At 51.2% G+C, this 21,359-nt stretch overlaps 1 protein-coding gene across 1 annotated transcript; it reads left to right on the forward strand.

Moving 5' to 3' along the window:
* The first annotated feature begins 229 nt into the window (after nt 1–229).
* LOC149865272 (zinc finger protein 202-like) lies at nt 230–15,600 on the forward strand. Its single transcript, XM_090048062.1, has 7 exons — nt 230–607; nt 734–944; nt 1,904–2,064; nt 2,852–2,978; nt 5,510–5,626; nt 10,254–10,438; nt 10,919–15,600. The coding sequence occupies exons 1-7, from the start codon at nt 230–232 to the stop codon at nt 11,849–11,851; spliced, it is 2,112 nt and encodes a 703-aa protein (XP_089904188.1). The 3' UTR covers nt 11,852–15,600.
* The last annotated feature ends 5,759 nt before the right edge of the window (nt 15,601–21,359 follow it).

A 21,359-nucleotide genomic window follows, 5' to 3' on the forward strand; every position in this document is an offset into this window, starting at 1 on the left:
CCCCCCGGGCACGGCGCTGCGGGCCCCACACGGTCGCGGTGTGCGGGGCCGTCACCGGCTGAGGCGGCCAACGGACGAAAGCAGGACCCCCGTCCCCCCGCGTGCCCATCCTGTCCCCGCGGAGACCGGGTGCGACCCGGCCGGGCCCGGGCGATGCTGAGCCGCGGTTGTGCCACACGCACCAGCCACAGAGCCGCAGCCGCGGGAGGAGCCGGCCCCGCGCGGGGAGATGCGGGGGCAGGCGGCGGAGCAGGCCATGCAGCCCCCGTCTGAGGCCGGTTCCCCCAGAGACCCCCCAGCCGGCACCGGGGACGAGCTCGCCGCCCCAGAGACCTGGCGCCAGCGCTTCCGGGGCCTGCGCTACCTGGGCGCCCAGGGGCCGCGGGAGGCTTGCAGGCGCCTGCGGGAGCTGTGCCAGCGCTGGCTGGAGCCCCAGCGCCGCAGCACGGAGCAGGTCCTGGAGCTGGTGGTGCTGGAGCAGTTCCTGGCCATCCTGCCCCCGGGCATGCGGAGCTGGGAGTGGGGGCGCGGCGTGGAGACCTGCGCCGAGGCCGTGACCCTGGCCGAGGGGATTCAAGTGGAGCAGGAGGAGGACGAGAAACTGCAGGTGAGCAGGTTTCACCCCGATCGTGGATGCTGCTGTCCCCGTTTCCACGTGTTTGCGGGATGCTCCCTCCCCGCCCCGTCTCCCCCACGTCCCTGCTCCCCACCGATGCGTTTGTCTCGTCCCCAGGTGACAGTGAAGGGGAAGGTCGAGGACGCGTCGGCAGACGAGATGCAGCCCACGGGGGCGCGGCGGGAGCCTGGTGATGCCTGGCTGGAGCAGCCGCAGGCCCGTGGTGCCGACAGGCCGCTGGAGGAGGCAGGGCAGAGGGGAACCCCAGGGCCTCGGGACCAGCCACCCCGCGTCCCCAGAGAGGAGCCCCCGCCCCGCCAGGCGTCAGGTGAGGGACAGGGTGGAGGCCCGGGCGTGCGAGGTCTGGGTGCCGGCGAGGCCGTCCTGCACGCGGGGGAGCGGGTCACGTGTCTGCCCTGTGGGTGGGGGGGCCGAGCGCTGGTCCCTGCGGGCGGGTGTCTCCCAGGCTGGGACCCTCGGTCTTTCCCCCTGAGTGCAGCACCCAGCAGAGAGAGGCTTCGTCTTCTTGGGCCTTGTCATGCTGCCACAATACCAGTCAGTGACCTTATTCATGTCCCAGCAGTCAGTGCTTGCTCGCCCCTTTCTCGTGCCTCCATGAGCCCTTTGTGCCCCATAAGGGGCTGGTGCAGGTGAGATTCCCCAGTGTCTCCGTCTGGGTCAGGTAGAGTTAACCCGGGCCTCGGTCTTGGAGATTCCCCCAGAGCAGAGGAGACCTGGGCAATGTCAGCAGTCGAAAGCTCCTCAGGCTGGTGCCGCAGACGAGGCCCTTCCCCAGGAGCAGGTATGGAGCAGTGGTTCTCCCTTTTCCCTCAACATGAGGCACCGTCCCTCAGTGGAGTAATGTCTTCTCCAAACATTTTCATGGGTTCAGTGTCCCAAAGGATCGACTGTTCTCGTTCTCCCCGTGCCCCTGGAAGCATTTCATATGCCCTGGAGAAGCCCCACCTTGCACTTCTCCTCCCTGACCTCTAACCTGTGGATGTGACAGCACCAACATCCCTTCAGCTTCCTCCTCATGGAGTGAGGTCCCTGCAGGCTCTGACATGCTGAGGGACAGGGTGGAGGCCCGGGCGTTCGAGGTCTGGGTGCTGGCGAGGCTGTCCTGCACGCGGGGGAGTGGGTCGCATATCTGCCCCTGCACGGGACAGGGCTGCAGTATTTGTCACCCTGTGGGTGGGGGGGGCCAAGCGCTGGTCCCTGGAGAGGAGCAGGGCTTTCCCTGTGCTAGTTCACCCAGGGCTCACCTGTGCTTTCTCCACCCCACAGGTGCTGGGACCCTGAGCAGAGCTGAGCAGAAGCCTCTTGGAGAAGGGCCTGTAAACCTGGAGCTGCACAGGACTTCCCCAGGGAGACTGGAGGACAAGGGCTCCCCGACACGTGAGCTGGGCCAAGTGCAGAAGGGGCAGGGCAGGCCTCCAAAGCAAGAGGTGAGCAGGGCACCGGGTTCAGTTGGGGGCGGGAGTACAGCTGGGGCAGAGCCCAGGAGGAGCCAGGGGTGGTGTAAAGAAGTTGGGGATCTTAGATCTCTGAAGAGCAACAAGCCTGTGGTGACAAACGTGGAAACGCACTAGGCTGCATTAGCAGGAGTCCCTCCCAAGTGCAGAGAGCAAGGGGTGCTGGCATGGGGATGCCTCGTCAGAGCGCAAGGAGCTGTGGCCCCCTGCCCCTAAAACTGCTGCCCTGGCTGCCTCAAGGGGCTGAGCATAGAGAAGGTGATGAGCCGGGCTGAGTCCTGTGTCCCCAGCTGCATCCACATCACAGGTCAGCTGACTAACGAGGACTTTTGCACCCCTGCCTGTCATGGCTAGACGTGCAATTACTTGTAGTACAGAGTCCTGGTAGACAGGGCTGAGGGGTCTGGAAGCAGCTGGAAGAGGAAATACTGATGGTGGAATGCTTGTGACTACAGCTCCAGGAGGTGTTTGAGGACGTGGCTGTGTACTTCACACACAAGGAGTGGGAGCTGCTGGAAGATGAAGACAAGGGCTTCTGGCCCCTAAAAGTGCTGAGCTGGGCTAAGGCAGACACCTGAACTCCTGTGTCCACAGCTGCATCCACATCGCAGATCAGCTGACTAAAGGGGACTTTTGCACCCCTGCCTGTCATGGCTAGATGAGCGATCACTTGTAGTACAGAGTCATGGCAGACAGGGCTGAGGGGTCTGGAAGCAGCTAGAACTTAGAGTTACTGATGGTGTAACACTTGTGACTGCAGCTCCGGGAGGTGTTTGAGGACGTGGCTGTGTACTTCACGCAGAAGGAGTGGTTGCTGCTGGAAGATGAAGACAAAGTGCTTTACCGGGACCAGATGCTGAAGAATTACGACGCCCTTATTTCCCTAGGTAAACCGTCTCCGGTTGCAGCAGTGGAAGTTTAGGTTAGATATTAGGGAATTTTCTCACTAGGGGTAGTGAAACAGTGGAACAAGTTACCCAGAGGGGTGGTGGAAGCTGTGTCTTTGAAGGCTTTCAAAACCTGCCTAGACAGAGCTTTGGCTGGGATGATGTAGTTGGGGTTGGTCCTGCTTTGATCAGCAGGTTGGTTTTTCCGTGGCCAGTGGGACTGGTGTCAGGGGCGGGGCATCTAGACCAATCTCACTTGCTGTAAAAGCAGCCTCACCGCTTCAGGAGCTCTGAGATGTGGCGTGGCCACTTTTGCTGTTGGTCTCTTTCCCCCACCGGTGCTCACAGAGGGTGTGCTGGTGAGCCCACCTGGCCCCCTGCCTGCCGGATACACTGGGAGCGCGGCCTGACACAGGGTGCACCGGCGCTCTCAGGGGATGCATGTGCACCCCCTCCGTGTCACCACTGACTAGATGTGACCTCCTGAGGTCCCTTCCAGCCCCAACTTTCTACTATTCGATGTGACCTCTGGAGTTTTGTAGTCTACTGCCTGTTGTTCAACAGTCTCGAGCGCTCTTGGCTGGTGGTTTCAATCTTTCTCCCCACTGCTCTGTCAGTGATCAGGCCTGTCTCATGTTTCATATTGTTAGATCCTCCTTCATTTGCTCAACCCCCTTCACTTGCGTCTTCCCCATTCTTGTAACTCCTGGTGCTACCAGGTGCAGCAGTTTCTTGACAGCATGATCTCCCTTTGCTTTCTCAGCATGTTCATATCATGTCCAGTCCATTGTACATAAATACACTAAGAGCTGTTCCTTGGGGAAATGATTCTGATTTCCTCCCTCTCTTGCCTCGCTTGTCCTCCCCAAACACATTTAACAATCCCAGCATGCTCAGTTGTAAGATATCTAAATCCCCTTTTCTCCTCCTTTGGTTCTGACCCAGCAGAAGTGGACGGAAGTCTTACCAGCCACTCATGCCACAGCACATGGACGATGCATTTCCTCAGCTCTGCCTCTAGTGACAGATGTACATGTGATAGACCCCAGGTACTTCTACCAAGGGATCGCTGGAAGTTTGTCCACTTTCCTCCCTAATATCTTCTTTTTCATAACACCAGAGACTCTGGCTTTGTTGTACTTACATTAAGACCTGTGCTCTCAAGCTCACTCTGCCATGCTCAAACATTTTCCTCTGCTCTTCCTAAAATCTCTCTGCAGATCAGACACTCATCACTGTGATAAGAAGTGGGCTAGGTGCAGGTCCTAGTGAAAACCAGTTTTTATTTCCAGAGAATCTCTAATACAGGGGCTTGTTCTGGCTTGTGTGCAGGGTTGAGGTACTTACCTTTTACTAAGTCAGTTTGCTTTCTTTTCTCTCCATTTCCACCCAAAGGATTTCCTTAAGGAAGTGCTCAAATGCCTTTTCTAGTTCAATGATGTGGATATAGACTACTTCTACATTATGGCCTTTCACATGCTGTGAGATGTGTCTCCTTTTGCTGCCTTTTGTCCATATCCCTGAGCCCCAGGAACTCTTCTGAACCGTGCAGTATTTGCCAACCTGTGGACTCCCCTCCTGGGATGATTCTTTCATTGGATGGGACGACTGCTTCAATGGCAAATATGGCCATCTATAAACTTACCAAAAGGGACCAGTGGGGAATGGGAGAGACCCTCTTCCCCCGAGCACCACCAGGAGTAACAAGGAATGACGGTCATAAGTTGACTTGAGAGTGGGTTCAGGCTGGACATTTGAAGGCACTACTTCACAGTCAGGGCAGCTAGGAGCTGGAACAACTTCCAGGGGAAGTGGTGCTCACGCCAACCCTGAGGATCTTCAGAAGGAGGCTAGATAATCGCCTCGGTGGGGTTGTTTGACCCCAGTACTCTTTTCTGCCCAGGGCAGGGGGTCGAACTTGATGATCTGCTTAGGTCCCTTCCGACCCTAACAACTATGAAACTAGGAAATACATTTGTAATAAAATCATCCTTTTCTGTGCCCTGGTGATTTTTTCTCCCAGAAAAAAGCTCTTTTTCAGCCACCTCTTGTGTGTTTTCATTGCCAGAAGTCTTTGCTTTAAACCTACACTGAAAAGAAGGTAATTTCCACTCCTCTGCCTGATATTGCATCAGTAAGATAAATGTTAGTCATCCATCTGTGTGTCCAATGTCTCTTCTTTTTGGTACCTTGACAACAGTAAAAGCTTTATCTTTCTGCTGCCTCCTATGGCATGGATCACTGCATCTCCATTCCTGTCCCTGATGACTGTCAGTTTAATGCCCTTTCTATACCAGGGAATGGTTGGGTTTTGCTGTGCCCATCCCTCCACCCCCTGGGGGACAAGGACCATCATCTCTTCAAGGCTTCTCCCTGCAGTGCCTTCTCTTTCGTCCCAGATGCCCATCCTCCCTTGTTCATCAAGGTCCTGATACAAACCTTGAGTTTCTTGGATATATTTCCAAATCCCAATTGGTTAATCTACATCCAGTACCCCGTCACTAACCCTGTATAACCACTGCCCCAAACAGGATATCGGGGTCCCTCACCTGACTTAATCTGCAGCATCCAGCAAGGACAGGTGGAGCTGTGGGTCTGTGAAGATGAGGATGGTGGGGAAATCTCAAGGTCCAAAGAGCTGTTGCCAGGTGAGTTGTGGCTGTCCCTGCTGTTGCCCTGCGGGGTCAGGCCAATCCTCAGGATCTCAGTATTGTACTGTTAGGAGGGTGTGGTGTACAATTGCACATGCACACACTCAAAAACCAATTAGGTGCATGCACACACTAGGCGCATGCTCCCCCTCCAGGCGTGCACATGTACACTACCAATCCAGGCACATACACATCCAAAATTACCAGCCTAGGCAAATGCATGCCTATCACCAGTTCAAGCACCTATACACACCATACAGACCAAAATAAATTAGACCAGAATCAATTACCAATACTTGCACACCCAATACACATACATGGATCACTAATTTGTATATCATGCACACAGTGACATAGATGTATATCAGTTCACATACATAACACTCACATACACACAAGTGAATTCCTAATTTGGGTGTTGTGGTGTGCATATATGTGCTTGGTGTACTTGAGATACCTGGGGGAAGGTTAAGGTAAGAGAGAGAGAGTTTGAAAGTGTAGGTGGTGAAAGTTGCTGGGACTGGGATTAGAACCGGTAGACTTAGAGCTGGGCTGAGGAGGTGAGGCTTGGGGTTACTTTAGGTTACTGCTGGTGGAGACTGAGATGAAAATTGCCAGTGTCGGGATCAGTACCAGCAGACTGGAGGGGAGTTACGGTAACTTAAAGTTAATTGGTGTTAATTGAAGGCCGGCAGAGCAAAGGAGCAATGCCAGGGAGAAGCTCGGAGGCTGGAGCTGGAGCAAGGAGGCTACAGGGGAGCCGAGAGGTATGTGGGGAAAGGAAAACTGGGAGTGGGGCTGTGATGGTGGGAGGCTGGAGAACACAGGGAGCAAGAGAAAGTGTAGGCAGCGAGAGAGAGGGATTGGGAAGAGGTGGCAAGAGGCAAAAAGTGGGAACCAGGCTGAGAGTCTGCAGAAAGCAACAGGTCTGAGAGCCTACAGAAAAGGGACAGAGAGGAGGCAAAAGGTGATGGGAACTGAGCTGAGAGCCGAGAGGGAGAGAGAGAGACAGAAAGCAGAAATTAAGATAAGGAAGGGACCGGGGCTCAGTAAAACACAACCCAACTCAGGGTTACAAATGACAGTGGTTTTATTTGAACAGGGGAGATGGTGACATGATATTTTTATTGGTTCCTTTGCACACACAGACATACACACAGACAATGGTAGCAGGGGTTAAAGAGGATTGGTGCAGGGACTGAAGTCCGGGAGAAGAGAGAGAGAGAGTTCAAATTGGAAGGAGAAATATGCAGGTGATATCTACCTATCCCCAGCTGAAAGTGGGTCCTCAGTGGCTAGTTGGGGTCCCCTTCAGCTCGGTGTTGTCCAGAGGGGATCACAGGCAGTGCCTCTGGGGTGGATAGGCAGTGTGACGTGGAGCTGGTCTGGTCCAGATGGAAATGGCGTTCCAGTTTCATAGTTGGTCGGGTCAGAAGGGACCTGAGCAGATCATCAAGTCCGACCCCCCTGCCTTGACAGGAAAGAGGAGCAAGGTGTTCGTTTAACCTCCTCTTAAAGATCCCCAGGGTAGGAGCCAGCACCACTTCTCTTGGAAGTTGGTTCCAGATCCTAGCCGCCCTGACCATGAAGTAGCACCTCCTGATGTATAGCTTAAATCTACCCTCTGCCAGCTTATGACCGTTATTTCTAGTCAGTCTTGGTAGCGCTTGGGGGAACAGGGACTTCCCCAATGCCTGCTCGTCCCCTCTGAATAGTTTGTAACTGGCCACTAGATTCCCCCCTCAGCCTTCTCTTGTGGAGGCTGAACAGGTTCAGGTCCCGTAGCCTGTCCTCGTAGGGCCTGCTCTGCTGCCCCCTGACCATGCGAGTGGCCTCCTCGGGACCCTCTCCATGCTGTCCACATCCCTCTTGAAGTGCAGCACCCAGAATTAGATGCAGTCCTCCAGCTGCGGCCTGACCAGTGCCGCATAGAGGGGGAGGGTCACCTCCCTGGACCTGCTCGAGATGCATCTGTGGATGCACGACAAGGTGCGGTTGGCCTTCCTGACTGCGTCCCCACGCTGCCGGCCCATGTTCATCTTGGCATCATTGATGACTCCAAGATCCTTTTCTGCCTCTGCACTGACGAGAAGGGAGTTCCCCAGCCTGTAGGTATGGTGCTGGTTCTTCCTCCCCAGGTGCAGCACCTTGCACTTGTCGGTGTTGAATCCCATCCTGTTACCATCCGCCTACCTCTGTAACCTGTCTAGGTCCAATTGCAGCCTATTCCTCCCCATCTAGCATGTCCACTTCTCCCAACATCTTAGTGTCATCAGCAGATTTGAACAGGGTGCTTTTTACCCCCTTGTCCAAGTCACTGATGAAGATTTTGAACAGTGTAGGCCCAAGGACCGAGCCCTGGGGGACCCCACTGCCCACATCCCTCCAAGTCGAAAATGACAGCATCCACCACCACTCTCTGGGTGCGGCCCTCCAGCCAGTTGGCAACCCATTTGACTGTGTAGGTGACAACACCGCAGTCCTCTAGTTTTTTAATGAGAATGGGGTGAGAGACAGTGTCGAAGGCCTTCTGAAAGTCCAGGAAGACTACGTCCACTGCTACCCCTGTGTCTGAGGATTTTGTGACCTGGTTATAGCAGGCCACCAGGTTGGTCTAACAGGACCTGCCTCTAATGAAACCATGTTGGTTGTCCCTAAGCATAACCTGCCCCACTGTTCCCTCTTGGACATGTGCCAGGATAACTCTTTCAAAATTCCCAAGGAGTCGGTCTTCACAACCCCTTTTTATAAGGCAGACTACCTCTGATCTCTTATGGGAGGGCCTGTCCAGGCAAGCTCAGTCCTGTCCTAGAGGGCTCCGGGTTCTTACTGAGTATGTGGAGCCTTGGCACAATGGTGGGTTGCCTCTTGTTGAAATCTTTTGTTTCTTGAATGCTGAAGGTGGTTCCAAGGGCTGGGTCATTGGTCCAGGTATTGGTGTTGATAGTTAGGTCATTCAGAAGGAGCTATTTTTAGACCTGCTGCCATTGTCTCTCAAGCTCCCTCCTTCATCCCCATTCATTCAGGAATCAAGGTACATTGGAGGGGTAGTATGAGTCATAGGTTACACAACCAGGCATGGGGTTAAGATGGAGGCTTGACATTACAAGATGGAAACTTGACATGACTTATGCTAACTTACATATATAGGCCTAAAACAGTAATCGTGCAATATAAAATCAGTAAAAAATCAATACAAACATAATAATTATCACTTATAAAACAGTGGATATCTATATCAAAATAGCAGGGCACTTATTTGCAAAGAGGGGAGAGAAAAATAAAACTTACTACCTAAAATAAAATGTTAAAGCTTATCCTGTATCTTAGCTTACTTATAATTATCTATAGGGAATAGAGAGTGAGAGGAAAAGTCAGAAATAGTTGGGGAAGGGAGGGGAATGCATAGCTATGTGTGTGTATGCGTATATAAAAAGAATAAAACTGGGGGGTTATGTTACACTGCCACCCAACCACTAAGTGATTAATGCTCCATGCTCAGAGTGCCTGCCCAGTGGACATAGAAAGTGCAGACCTGTCCTTTGCTGCCATTGCAGGGTGATGACCTCAAGCACAGTACATTATGATGTAATGTGTCCAGGCAGGTCTTGTTCCCACTCCCTGGAATTCAAGGGTGTGGAGAAAACCAACTGTTCCCTTCTTTTCCCGCTAATGACTCGGGTCAGGGGACAATCTGGTTTGGTGTCTTGACTTATTGGCCCAGATCTAGTTTCCATGGGATACCATGATTTTAAATTTCCATCTTCACTCAGCAATGTAGTAGTTCATCCCCCAGCCCAAGGTAGCCATACCTGTGTAAACACTGTCCCAGGGAATGATGGTATGCAGAGGCTCTGTGTAGACATTACCATAGGACAAGGAAGAAGGTGGGCTCTCCCTCTTCTGCTCAGGCTGACTCTGAACCCAGGAGGTGTTTCATCACGGTCTCAGGCTGCATTAAAGGGCTCTGTTTCAAAGGTTGGATTCAGAAACTTTCATGTGGGCAGAAGTGACTCCCCATAGTTTGCACCAGAATTGTCCCCTTCATTCTTCCTCTCTGTGGCCCTGAGTGTCACGAAGTCTGAGACTCAGCACAGAGTCCAGGTTCAGGCTCATGCCAAGGCCTTCACCTGCTGCAGACTCCTGTGACATGGAGCCCACCTGGGACCCATCAGCAGAGGAAAGCTCCATGAGCTCATCTGCACCAAACCATGCCCTGGAAGCAGGCAGGAAGCACAGCTCTGCTCCTTTCAGAAGAGAGAGCCGTAGCTCTAAGCCCTTTCCTCCTCCTTAGCCTGTTAGAGCATTCGAGTACTGTCTTAATACACGTCCAACACGTACTGCTCCTAGCAGGGTCTGAGGTGTTGGGGCTGACAGCTGGGCCAGCAACTCTTGAGAGTCCTGCTCTGAACTCCACCGAGCAGTGAACATTATCCCAGCACAGGTACCTGCCCTCCCGCAGCCCCAGCACTTGGGAATTTGGCAGGAAGACCTTGTTTTCTTTAGGGAACACAAGTGCCAAGGTGCAGGCCTGCTCTGAGGCCCATACCAGCTGAACGAATAGCAGTGTTTGCCCTCTGCCAACAGGGTAGGCACTAATCTGGTGTTTCTCTTCTCCGTGCAGGAGGTGCCCGGCTGCTGAGCAAAGCTGAGGAGCAACCTCCTGTGGAAGGGCCTGCAGACCTGGAGCCAGCAGGGACTTCCCCAGGGAGTTTGGGTGAGATGGACTCCCTGACACCTGAGGAGGATCAATGGCACAAGAGTCAGGGGAGGCCCCAAAAGCGGATGAAGAATGTAGCAGTGAACCAGGTACCATGTCGAGTTGGCGTGAGAGTGGAGAAGGGCAAAACCTAGAAAGATCCCTGGGTGCAGGGAAGAATTTGTGGAGCTGAGAAACCTAAATAGCTGCTGGAAAGATGCACTGCATCTCAGCCAAGGCCGTGGGGAGGGTGTCAAGAGTGAAGCAGGATCTCACTGCCAAGCACCGGGGCAAAACCCACCCCAGAAAAGGTCAGAAAAGCTTTTAACTGCCCATCCCTCCTGGCTCTTCACAAGACACACTGGGGAGAAGCCCCACGTATGCACCAAGTGTGGGAAGAGCTTCACCTGCCTCTCGACACTGGTTACTCGCCACCCATCCCATTCTGGAAAGCTACCTCACCAAAGAGGGGAAGGGGTTTGTGCACGCCACAGACCTGGTCAGGCACCTACATGTGCAGAGGAGACAGCATCAGGCACAGATGTGTCAAGTGTGCAAAGACCTTCACCCATTTTTTCTCCCTGTTTCAGCACCGACGCCTCCACCTGCGCAGGAAGACACACCACTGTAATGAGTGCAGGAAGACCTTCATCTGCTGGCAAGACCTGTCCCAGCACCAGTGTGTGCAGCACCACTGCACCAAGTGTGGAAAGAGATTCAAGCAGGTCTCCAACAAGGCCACACACTGGTGCATGCACACAAGGGAGAAGCCATTTGAGCGCTCAGAGCGTGGGAACAGTTTCAACCTATCTTCTAACCTGGCCCAGCACCAGCATATGCACACAGGGAAGAAGCCACATTGGTGCTCAGAGTGTGGGAAAAGCTTCACCCAGTCCTCCAGCCTGACCAAACACTGGCTCATCCACACTGGGGAGAAACCACATCAGTGCTTGGAGTGTGGGAAGAGCTTCACTTATTACTCCAGCCTGGCTCTGCACCAGCGTATGCACACAGGGGAGGAGGTATATCAGTGCTCAGTATGTGGGATGAGCTTTACCCGACCCTCTCACCTGGCCCGGCACCAGCTCATCCACACTGGGGAGAAGCCACATCAGTGTTTGGAATGTGGGAAAAGCTTCAACCGATCCTCTCACCTGGCCCAGCACCAGCGTATCCACACTGGGGAGAAGCCACATCAGTGCTCAGAGTGTGGGAAGAGCTTCACCCACTCCTCCAGCCTGACCCAACACCGGCTCATCCACACTGGGGAAAAACCACATCAGTGCTCTGAGTGCGGAAAATGCTTCACGCGATCCTGTCACCTTACCCGGCACCAGCTCATCCACACAGGGGAGAAGCCATATCAATGCTTGGTGTGTGGGAAGAGATTCAACCGATCTTCCAACCTGGCTCAGCACCAGCCCATCCACACTGGGGAGAAGCCACATCAGTGCTTGGTGTGTGAGAAGAGCTTCAACCGATCCTCCTACCTTGCCCAGCACCAGCTCATCCACACAGGGTAGAAGTCCCATCAGTGCTCAGAATCTGGGAAGAGCTTCCTCCACTCCACCAGACTAGCTCAGCCCCAGTGCATCCATATTCAGGAGCGTCAATTCTGCCAGCAATATAGGAAGGGCTTGGGGATTTATACCTCCTTAGCACCCACCTGTGTCTGCATTCAGGGAAGCTGTTTCATGCTGTTGAGATGCAGCCACAGTTCACCCTTCGTTCAGTGCTGCAGATCCCAAAGGACACGGAGGCTGCCCTTCCAAGTCTGATGTGGGTGATGGTTTAAAAGGAAACACCTCAGGCAGAGGCTAGCCGGATGCTGGGGGAACCTGTAAAGAAAAGATCATCCTTGGAGCCTGTGGCATCCCCATCATTCTCCAAAAGCAGCTGGTGCTCCCACGGGAAGAAGAAGTACCTGAATAATAGGTGCCCTCCCCAAGACAGCTGGCTCCAAATGACACCCAGGGACTGTCTTTGGCTAGCTCCCAGCTTCAGCTTCCCTCCTTGTCCCAGGGTCCTTCTATGTGTGGCTCTAGAGTTGCAGGAAGGAGGACATTTATTGCTAGGGATGCATTTCCTGCCTTCCACCCTGACCTTGCCTTTCTTCCCCACTGAATCACTCCTTTCCCAGGCCTGTGCATGCCCATCGGGGTCTGCAAGAAACTGCTACTGCCACTCAGTGAGCCCAGTTTTGGCAGGTTTTGCTTCTCGGCCTATCATCAGATCTCTGCACCACCAGGTGCCAGCTGCTCCCCCTTTCTCCTTCCTGTCCTGCCATTTTCTGTAACAGATTTCTTGATAATCATGCCCCACAACTTAACATGATACCTCTGTGGTTGGTCTCTGTGTCCTCTGCAGAGCTGTGACATGGGAACAGACCAGGGCCCAGAACCCTTTCCATGGAAGATCGCTCTGTGATTCCTGACCCCCTTCCCTTTCCAGAGGATTTGCCACAATCCAAGGTTTTTGCTAAGGCCCAGGAGCAGTTGGTGGTATTCAAGGCATCAGTCCCATGTCCTGCTGTGTAGCCAAGGACCCTGCCCTTTTGAATGACCCTCTGGCCAGGGGGAAGTAGAGTCTCTTTTGTGGGTTAAATGCAATAGTTGGGGTAACGGAGGTGCAGCCTGTGACAGGTCCTGCCACTTCTATGGAAGGGTGGGGGAAGTATGAAGGCGTCCTCTGGTGAAATGCAGTATGTTGTCATTTCCCATTGGGAATATTGAGGCTTCCCTGCTTGTGCCAAAGCCATTTGGCTCCATGAGTGTCCTGTAGGGGCTACTCCTACAGTGCATTAATCTGCCTTCTCTCTTTCCATATTATGGCATTTAAGAAAATAAATATCACTTCTCAATGAGCCATTTTTTTGGGCAGGGTGGCTTTTCTCTCTTGTTGGAGGTGGCCACAGAAAGAAGGGAATGGATGGGACTTTGTTCAACAAATTCTGAATGTGCCTGTTTCTTGTTGAATTTCTGAGGGGTGGTGAAGTTTGGGGGCAAGGTGTGTAGGCGACGGAGTGTGTGTCAAAGGAATTGAAATCCAAACCACCCCTTTCCAAGAGGAGAGCATGTGTGGAGATCAGTCAAGGTCCCTGATGTCTCTTCAGAAGTCCTGCTTCCCCAGTGTAGTTGTCACTGCTTTTTGTGGCATAGTCTTATGGAGAAGAGAGTGATGTGTTACAAAAGTAGATGTGTAAGCATTGGTTGTGAGGGCCCTGAGCAGGCTTGAATAGGAGCATAGGGAGGCCCCAAAGCCCACTAAGGACCCCCACTATCTGAAATAGGTCAGACCGCTTGTGGGGATGCAGCCAGCCTCATTGATTGCGAACAGAAGGGCCAAATGTCTGCTTCTCTCCCACAGCTGCTCCAGCAAATGAATGGGAACATGGGAGAATCCCCCTGAGACCCTGCTGGGAGGTCAGGCCTCCACTTACACCCATGGCCACAGCCCAGTTATGCTCCAGTTCCTATTTGATGATGGTTTTTGCACCAGGAGGAATGAAGCCAGTACATCTTCCCTTTCAATTTCTCTCCCCTTGGTTCAGGTTGCAGAGACCCAAATGGCTGCTGAGCAAGGTGAGAGGTGGTGATTTAGAGCCATGCTGCACTTCCCACATCAGGCAGCCTGTATCAGGTTTCAGACTGTATAAACCTGATGCCTCCTTTTCCCTCTATTACAGCGTTTAATAAAATGAACTTGTGACTTCTGAATGAGCCTCATGTGTTTGGCAGGAGGGCTGGTTTGCCTTGTTCGAGGTGGACACAGAAATAGGGGAGGCGATGGGACTTTGTTCAACAAATTCTGAATGTGCCTGTTTCCTGTTGAATTTCTAAGAAACTGGCACAAGAAGCAAGGGGGAGTTCCCATTTGGGGCTTGCAAGTCAACAGGTGAAAGGGAAGGAACAGGTAAAACAGAAGGAAACAAACTTTGTGGTAACACACTCTGCACCTTAATTCCCTGCCTTCCCCCAGCATCTCAAGACGTGTTCCCCAAACAAACATTTAGTCACAAGAGTGATTGAATGCCTATAGCTGCCCCTGAGTCCGAATGCAGCTCCTTCAGTCCACAGGCCTGGCTGACAGCCACTGAGATTTCCAGCTCCACTGCACATTCCTCTGTTCAGGGATCACCAGGTTACAGGTGCACACTGCTCTATTGATCCCTTACTGCAGCCTCCAGCTTTCTTTTTTTTCCAAATCCCTTGCTCCAGGGGGTTCTGACAGTTGCCATCCAAACACCAAGTGAACAGAGCTATGCAGTTGGGTCTTAGTTCCTCCTGCTGACCCACATTGTACTCACACTACATTAGAATATTTGCATGTGGCCAAAGCACTCAACTAGAGACAGCTGTGCCGGGTTTGGCCCTTTCCTTATCCCACTTTTGTTTGCAGACAATGTAGAAATGGGAAAGCAGATGCTCTTTGCCAGAAGGTGGACTGTGTTGCTAATCTGGCACAGAGAACGTTGGAGCTTAGCATGAATGCCGTGTGCCCCTGGCAGCTGTGGGGGCATGGCGGTGGCAATGGAAGTGCAGCAGTGGTAAGTGGTGAGCTCCCGCAGATGCTGCCAGCTGTGTCGTGGAGGGGAAGGGGGCCCAAAGTGCTAAAACAAAGGATGTCAATCCCTATAAAAGAAGACTTAAAAAATGCCAAGTTGGGTGAGTCTCTCTACTGCTGTTTCATCAGAAGAATCCCTTTGAGGCCAAGCACAAGAGATATAATGAGGAGGAAGAATGCACGCATCCTGCCAGATAGGCAGCAAGAGCACTCCAAGGCTGAAATACCAACTTCGATGACCAAACTGACCATGGGCTGAGATAAGCTGAAGATGAATAAAGAACAACGGCAAAGACACGCTGGGTATGGAAAAAGCCCAAAGTGCTATAACAAAGGATGCCAATCCCTATAAAAGAAATCCTCAAAAATGCCAAGTTGGGTGAGTGTCTCTACTACTGTGTCATCAGAGCACAGAGGCATCTGTGCATCCCACTCCAAGCTGCTGTCTCCAAGATCCTTCTCCAGCTGCTAGCTTATAACATCATCATTTACTCAATAAGCAAGGGTTGGCAACCCCGTGCTGATATTGAGCAACTATTGCTGATAACTATATCTGATGTATGTGCACGGATGGAATGGTTGTTTTGTGTGTGTGTGTGTCTGTGTGTAATGATGTGCATAATAATTTGTGTGTGTTTGTATGAATGGAGTGGCCAAACCTCTATGTCTAATTCATGTAATCAATAAATGCGGCACTTTGCCTTATCCCCCTTTATAAGGTCTTGCTCATGATTTCAGCTATTGACAATTTAAAGTAAGAGCTAGGCACCCTGGAAGGGAGAAAAACCTATCAACTAATCACCCGAGAGTTTGGTGGTAATGCCTGGGCACGCCCATGCCAGTGTTCATCTGCTCTTGTAACATTTGCTCAAAACCCCTTTGGTCTCTTCCAGCCCTCATTCACTTTCTCTCAGCCATGGTGCACTAGTTTGAAGGACCATGATATTTTTAGATCTTCCCTAATTGTTTGAGTTCTCTGTGATCTGGATGGTGACAGATTTACTATGCTGGTGCTCTGCAGCCCGTGTGTAAGTCTTTCCTCAGCAGAGGACACTGCCCATCTGTGGTTGGACCACATAGTTCACATCCACAGTCTTCAAAGCAGCAAAACTTTCAACTGTTCATCTCAGTTTGTCTCCTGGCTTGGGCACAAGGTCCTAGTGCACCACATCACCCACACATGAACAGCCAAACCAAGAGAACCAGGCAGGTGTATGCATTGTTGGAACATTCATCAATATATATACTGCTGACACTAAAGCATTGGGTGATGTAGGCCTGAGGAGCAAAAGTGTCCAATGTATGAGCTCCTTTTAGAGGCAGAGCTTGATACGTCAGTCAGATGAACACTCCTGTTAGGAGCTGGAAGGAGGAGATGACTGGACAGGGTGGAGATTAGTTCAGTCTCAGGTTGGAACACAACACCTAGGTCAAGATGCGAAGCCCATAGTACAAGATGGGTCAAGATATTTGTGGAATGAAATAAGTAATTTGTTTGGATGACTACAGAAGGAAAATTAGAAAGCAGTGGCCAACAGGAGCCTACATGGTGTTGTACTGATACCTTGTCACAGGCATACTTGAAATATTATCTTGTCTGTGAAATCACAGCTGTGGTTGGGCCATGGCGTGTAGACAATATCCTGGCCTAAACCTTTGCTAGCTGCTGTGGTGGGCCAGTTAGGTGGTGTTCCTGTCCTGAACCACCCACCTCACTGCTTCCAGGCTCCAAGTGCCTTCCTGGGGGCACCTCACATTCAGCTGCCCTCCTTCCTGGAGCACATTTGGGAAATGCTACCTGCACCCAGAGTCTGGACTGATCTGGGACCTGCGACCCCTGGGACACAGTGGCCTATTAGTCTTTGAGGGTACTTGACCCACCACAAGGACTCAGGGTGCTTCCCTCAGTCTGATGCACAAATAGCGGTCTCCTTTAGTCAGCTGAACCAAGAGGAACTCAGGGCATAATTTGGACCCTCTCCCACTATGTCTCCCATGTTAGGTACAAAGGAGAACTTTAGTGGTTACAAGGAGTAGGTCTGGAATAGGGTTCAGGCTAGAGCAATATCAGAGGAATCCCTTAGAGCAAAGTGGCATGGTAGCCTTTGATCACGCATCTGAGTTATTGTAAGCTATCTATCTATTGTAAGCTATATCTATCTGGAGCTCAGATAGCTTATTCATGAGTATCATCCAGAGGCAGGCAGCTCACTGATCATGAGTTTTGAGAGCGAAAGAGATAGTTTCAGATGGTCCAGCTTCTCTGAGTTTTCATCATGGCTACTGCCCCTCCTCCTGGACAATCCTTCACTTATATTGCCCTCATGACCTCATTTATGTGATCCAATGAAGGCCACCAACTGTTGGCTGCCAGCCAACCAGTCTGAAATGCATCACTGGTTGCCAGGCAGACTGGCAGGGTCTTTAGCGCACTCCTAGGCATGGTGGCATTGCTCTGAACAGTAGGGAGCTTAAGCCCCCACCCAGGTGTGTGAGGCCAGTCACGGAGGCAGAAGGAGCAGGTTTCCTCCTCCCACAGGAATGTATCCAGCTCAGGTCACAACTCAGGGTCAGAGGTGTGTGTACCCTCTGCAATGACCATGGTAACCAAATTGTCAGAGAGCAGAGCTTTGGGGAGAGAAAGAGATGTTGTTCTGCCACAGCTGCAACTCCAGTTGTGCTTTGCCTTTTCTGATTTCATCCCTACATGCCCGAGCAATATTCTTATACTACTCCCTGGTCATCTGTCCAGGCTCCCACTTCTTATAAACTCTCTCTTTTTCATAGATTTCATAGACATTTGGACTGGAAGGGACCCCAGAGGGTCATTGAGTCCAGCCCCCTACCCCAGGGGCAGGAAGTCAGCAGAGATCATAGGATCGCAGCAAGATAAGCATCCAAATGTGTCCTGAAGGTGTTCAAAGTGGGTGCTTGAATCGCCTCCGGTGGCAGTCTATTCCAAACCTTGGGGCCTCGGACAATGAAGAAGTTCTTTCTTGTGTCCAGCCTGAACCAGTCATAGTGGAGTTTGTGGCCATTTGATCTTGTCATCCCTTGGGTGCTCTGGTGAACAGACGTTCCCCCAGATCCTGATGCACAGCCCTTATATACTTATAGGTAGCCACCAGGTCCCCCCTGAGCTTGCGTGTGCCCTTTGATCATGCACGTGGCTCTCCTCTGGACTCTTTCGAGTTTCTCCACATCCTTCCTAAATTGTGGAGCCCAGAACTGGATGCAGTACTCCAGCTGCAGCCTTACCAAGACCAAGTACAGCAGGAGGATGACATCCTGGGTCTTGCTTGAGATGCATCGGTAGATCCACCCAGAGTTTTGTTCACTGTGCCAGCTGAGGTATTGTACTGATGGCTTATGTTCATCTTGTGGTCAGTCATGAACCCCCCAAGTCTCAGCCGTGGTGCTAGTGACTGTAGCATTGCTAAGCCTATGAATGTGATGTGGGTTTGTATTCTTGAGGAGGTGTACCTTGCATTTCTCTGTATCGAATGCCATCAGGTTTTCATCCACCCACCTTGCAAGCCTATCGAGGTCTGCCTGAATCACCAGCCTGTTGTCTAGTATGGACACTCTTCCCCAAAATTTGGTGTTGTCAGTGAACTTAGCCAGTTCACTTTTGACACCAATGTCCAGATCATTTATGAAGACATTAAAGAGTACAGGTCCAAGAACAGAGCCTTGGGGGACACTGCTAGTCACCAAGTGCTGTGTTGATTTCGTTCCATCAACTATGACTCTCTGGGACCAACCTTAGAGCCAGTTCTCCAGCCATCTGACTGTGGAGTAGTCGAGGCCTCAGCTGCCCAATTTTTCCATGAGGACATCATGGGACACCAGGTCAAAGGCTTTTTTAAAGTCCAAATATATCATATCAACCTCTTCCCTTTTGTCCAGGGAAAAGAAGAAAATGAGATTGGTCGAGCAAGACCTATCCACAACAAACCCATGCTGGCTCTCCCTCAGGGTGTTGCCTTCTGTTAGCCTATCAAGAATGGTTTCTTTGATAATTTTTTCCAAAATCTTCCCAGGGATTGAGATCAAACTGATTGGTCTGTAGTTCCCCAGGTCTTCTTTCTTCCCTTTCTTGAAGATGGGCACATTAGCCCTCCTCCAATCTTCAGGTACTTTGCCCGAGTGCCATTAGTTCTCAAATATCCTCACCAGTGGTTGCACTATGAAGTCTGCCAGTTCCTTTAGCACTCTTGGATGCAACTTATTCAGACCAGCTAATTTATAGGGTCCAGCATCTCAAGATGGTCCTTCACAAGATCTGCACCAATGGTGGGCATATATTCATCTTCATACCTGTCATCCTGCATCATGTTCAGCAGGGTAGTGAAAAACTGATGTAAAGTAATCGTTAAGCAGATTGGCTTTTTTCTGGGTGTGGGTAGTCAGCTGCCCTGGGTGGTTTAGTGGGGTCTACTGTTGCCCTTGTTTTTCTTTTGATTCCCCACATAGCTGAAAAAGGACTTTTTATTGCCCTTGATTTGTGTAGCCAGATGGAGTTCAGTTGCAGCCCTGGCTTTCCTAATTCACTCCCTACAGGTATGGACCCAGTACAGTATACTCCTTAGTGGTGTTTCCTGCCTTCCATCCTTTGTAAGCCTCTCTTTTTAGATGTAGGAGGTCTGTTCCAGGCACCTGCAGAGGGTTTAGATTGAGAGTGTGGTTGGGGGTAGAAAGGTAAGAAAGATTTATTGACATAACAAAAACACAACTACGTGTAGTAACAAGACAAATGATGACAGATGCAAGCAATTCGCATTGGCAACTTATTGGCAGTCCCTCTGATGCCTGATATACAGCAAGCTTCTTTTTACACAAAGTTCAGCAAGGTCAAGCATCCCCGAACACGCTGTCTGAGGGGTGCCAGGAAGGACCCTGGAATGCAGTTCTTGAGCTCCTCGAGGTCCACAGGCCTACTAATCCAGGCAACAGCTAACTAATCCTTTTCACAGAGCTGCATCTTCCTTCTGAATGGTTCCCAAATATTCTAGCTAATTTATAGCTTCTGAAGGACACTGATAACGTACGACCACTTAGATTCCTTTTTTTTCAACTGCCCTTAGACTGACCAATAGCAGTACAAGCCTTGCATTCCTTTGATAAGGTAATTTTAACTGAGCCACAGGGCCTTACTACTTCTAGGCTTTGCTAAATTTACTAGGCCTTACTTTATACAAGGCCTCACTACATTTTAAAGTATCATTTGGCTTTTAGCTTAATATCTAAACAAATACAGAAAAACATTTGGTCTAATCTTCATAGAGCCTTCAGCAAGCACTTTTATCTCACAGACATACTTTTCAGCTGCCACAGAGGTCGATGAGTTCCCTGAGCCAAGGGGGTTGTTGAACCCTTTTACCACCTTTCCTATGGGTTGGGATGCACATCCCCATGTGCTTCTATGATTGCTTCCTTAAGGAGCAACCACTCATCATGAACTCCCCTCCCTGTGAAATCATGGCATCTCAGGGCCTCAAAAACAAGCCTCCTGAGCTTATGAAAGTCAGCTTTCCTAGAGTCAAGGACTACTGCATTGCTGGCTGCCTTGCCAGCTTTGCGATGGATGGATAGTGAAAGTGATCAGCTCATGGTCACTGTCTCCCAGCTTTCCTTAGATTGTTAGGTCGCTGATTAGATCATCCCCTTTGGCCAGTACCAGGTGCCTTGCCTCTTGTCCGCCCATAAACTCTTTGAGTCAGGTAAAGCTCTTCCATGCACGTGAGGAAGCTTTGTGACTGATCGGATTTGGCTGAGTGCCATTCCCATGAGATATCCAGGTAGTTGAAGTCTCCCATGATGACCATGCACTGAGAGTGTGCAGACTTGGCCAGTTCCCTGGAAAATTCTTGGTCAAGCACTTGTTCCTGGTTTGGAGGTCTGTAGTAGACTCCTACCATTGTATCCCTTTCACTATGTTCCTCTTGTATTCTAACCCAAAGGGTCTCCAGTCGTCCTCCTTGGGTGCCAATCTCAGCTTGTAGGGACACCCCTGCCCCTTCTTTCAACATGATTTCTCCTGTACAGGGTATAGCCATTTATACCTGTAGCCCAGTCATAAAAGAAGTCCCACCAGGTCTCCATGATCCCCATGAGATTGTAGTCATTTTTGTTTAGCAGAAGGACCAGTTCCTCCTGTTTATTTCCCAAACTCCTAGCATTAGTGTAGAGGCAGGTAAATATGCCATTGGAAGCCCTAGGCTTCCTTGTACACATGGAGAAGCTCAGTTCCTGCGCTGGGGTAGGAGTGGGTTCCCTTGAGCATCCTAACCTGCTGATTTTGCAGTTGATGCTTGGTGAGCTTGCTCTTATGGTTGTCCACACATCCCCTGGTGAGCTTAGTTTAAACCCCAGTCAAGCATGTCATCCATTCTAGCTGAGAAGAGCTTCTTCCCCAGTGGAGTGAGGTGGAGGCTGTCTCTTCCCAACAGACCACTGCCTCTCTCT

The sequence above is a fragment of the Crocodylus siamensis genome, chromosome 5, assembly GCF_052110815.1.
Source record: "Crocodylus siamensis isolate JL-2025a chromosome 5, ASM5211081v1, whole genome shotgun sequence".
In the NCBI taxonomy this organism is placed as follows: Eukaryota; Metazoa; Chordata; order Crocodylia; family Crocodylidae; genus Crocodylus; species Crocodylus siamensis.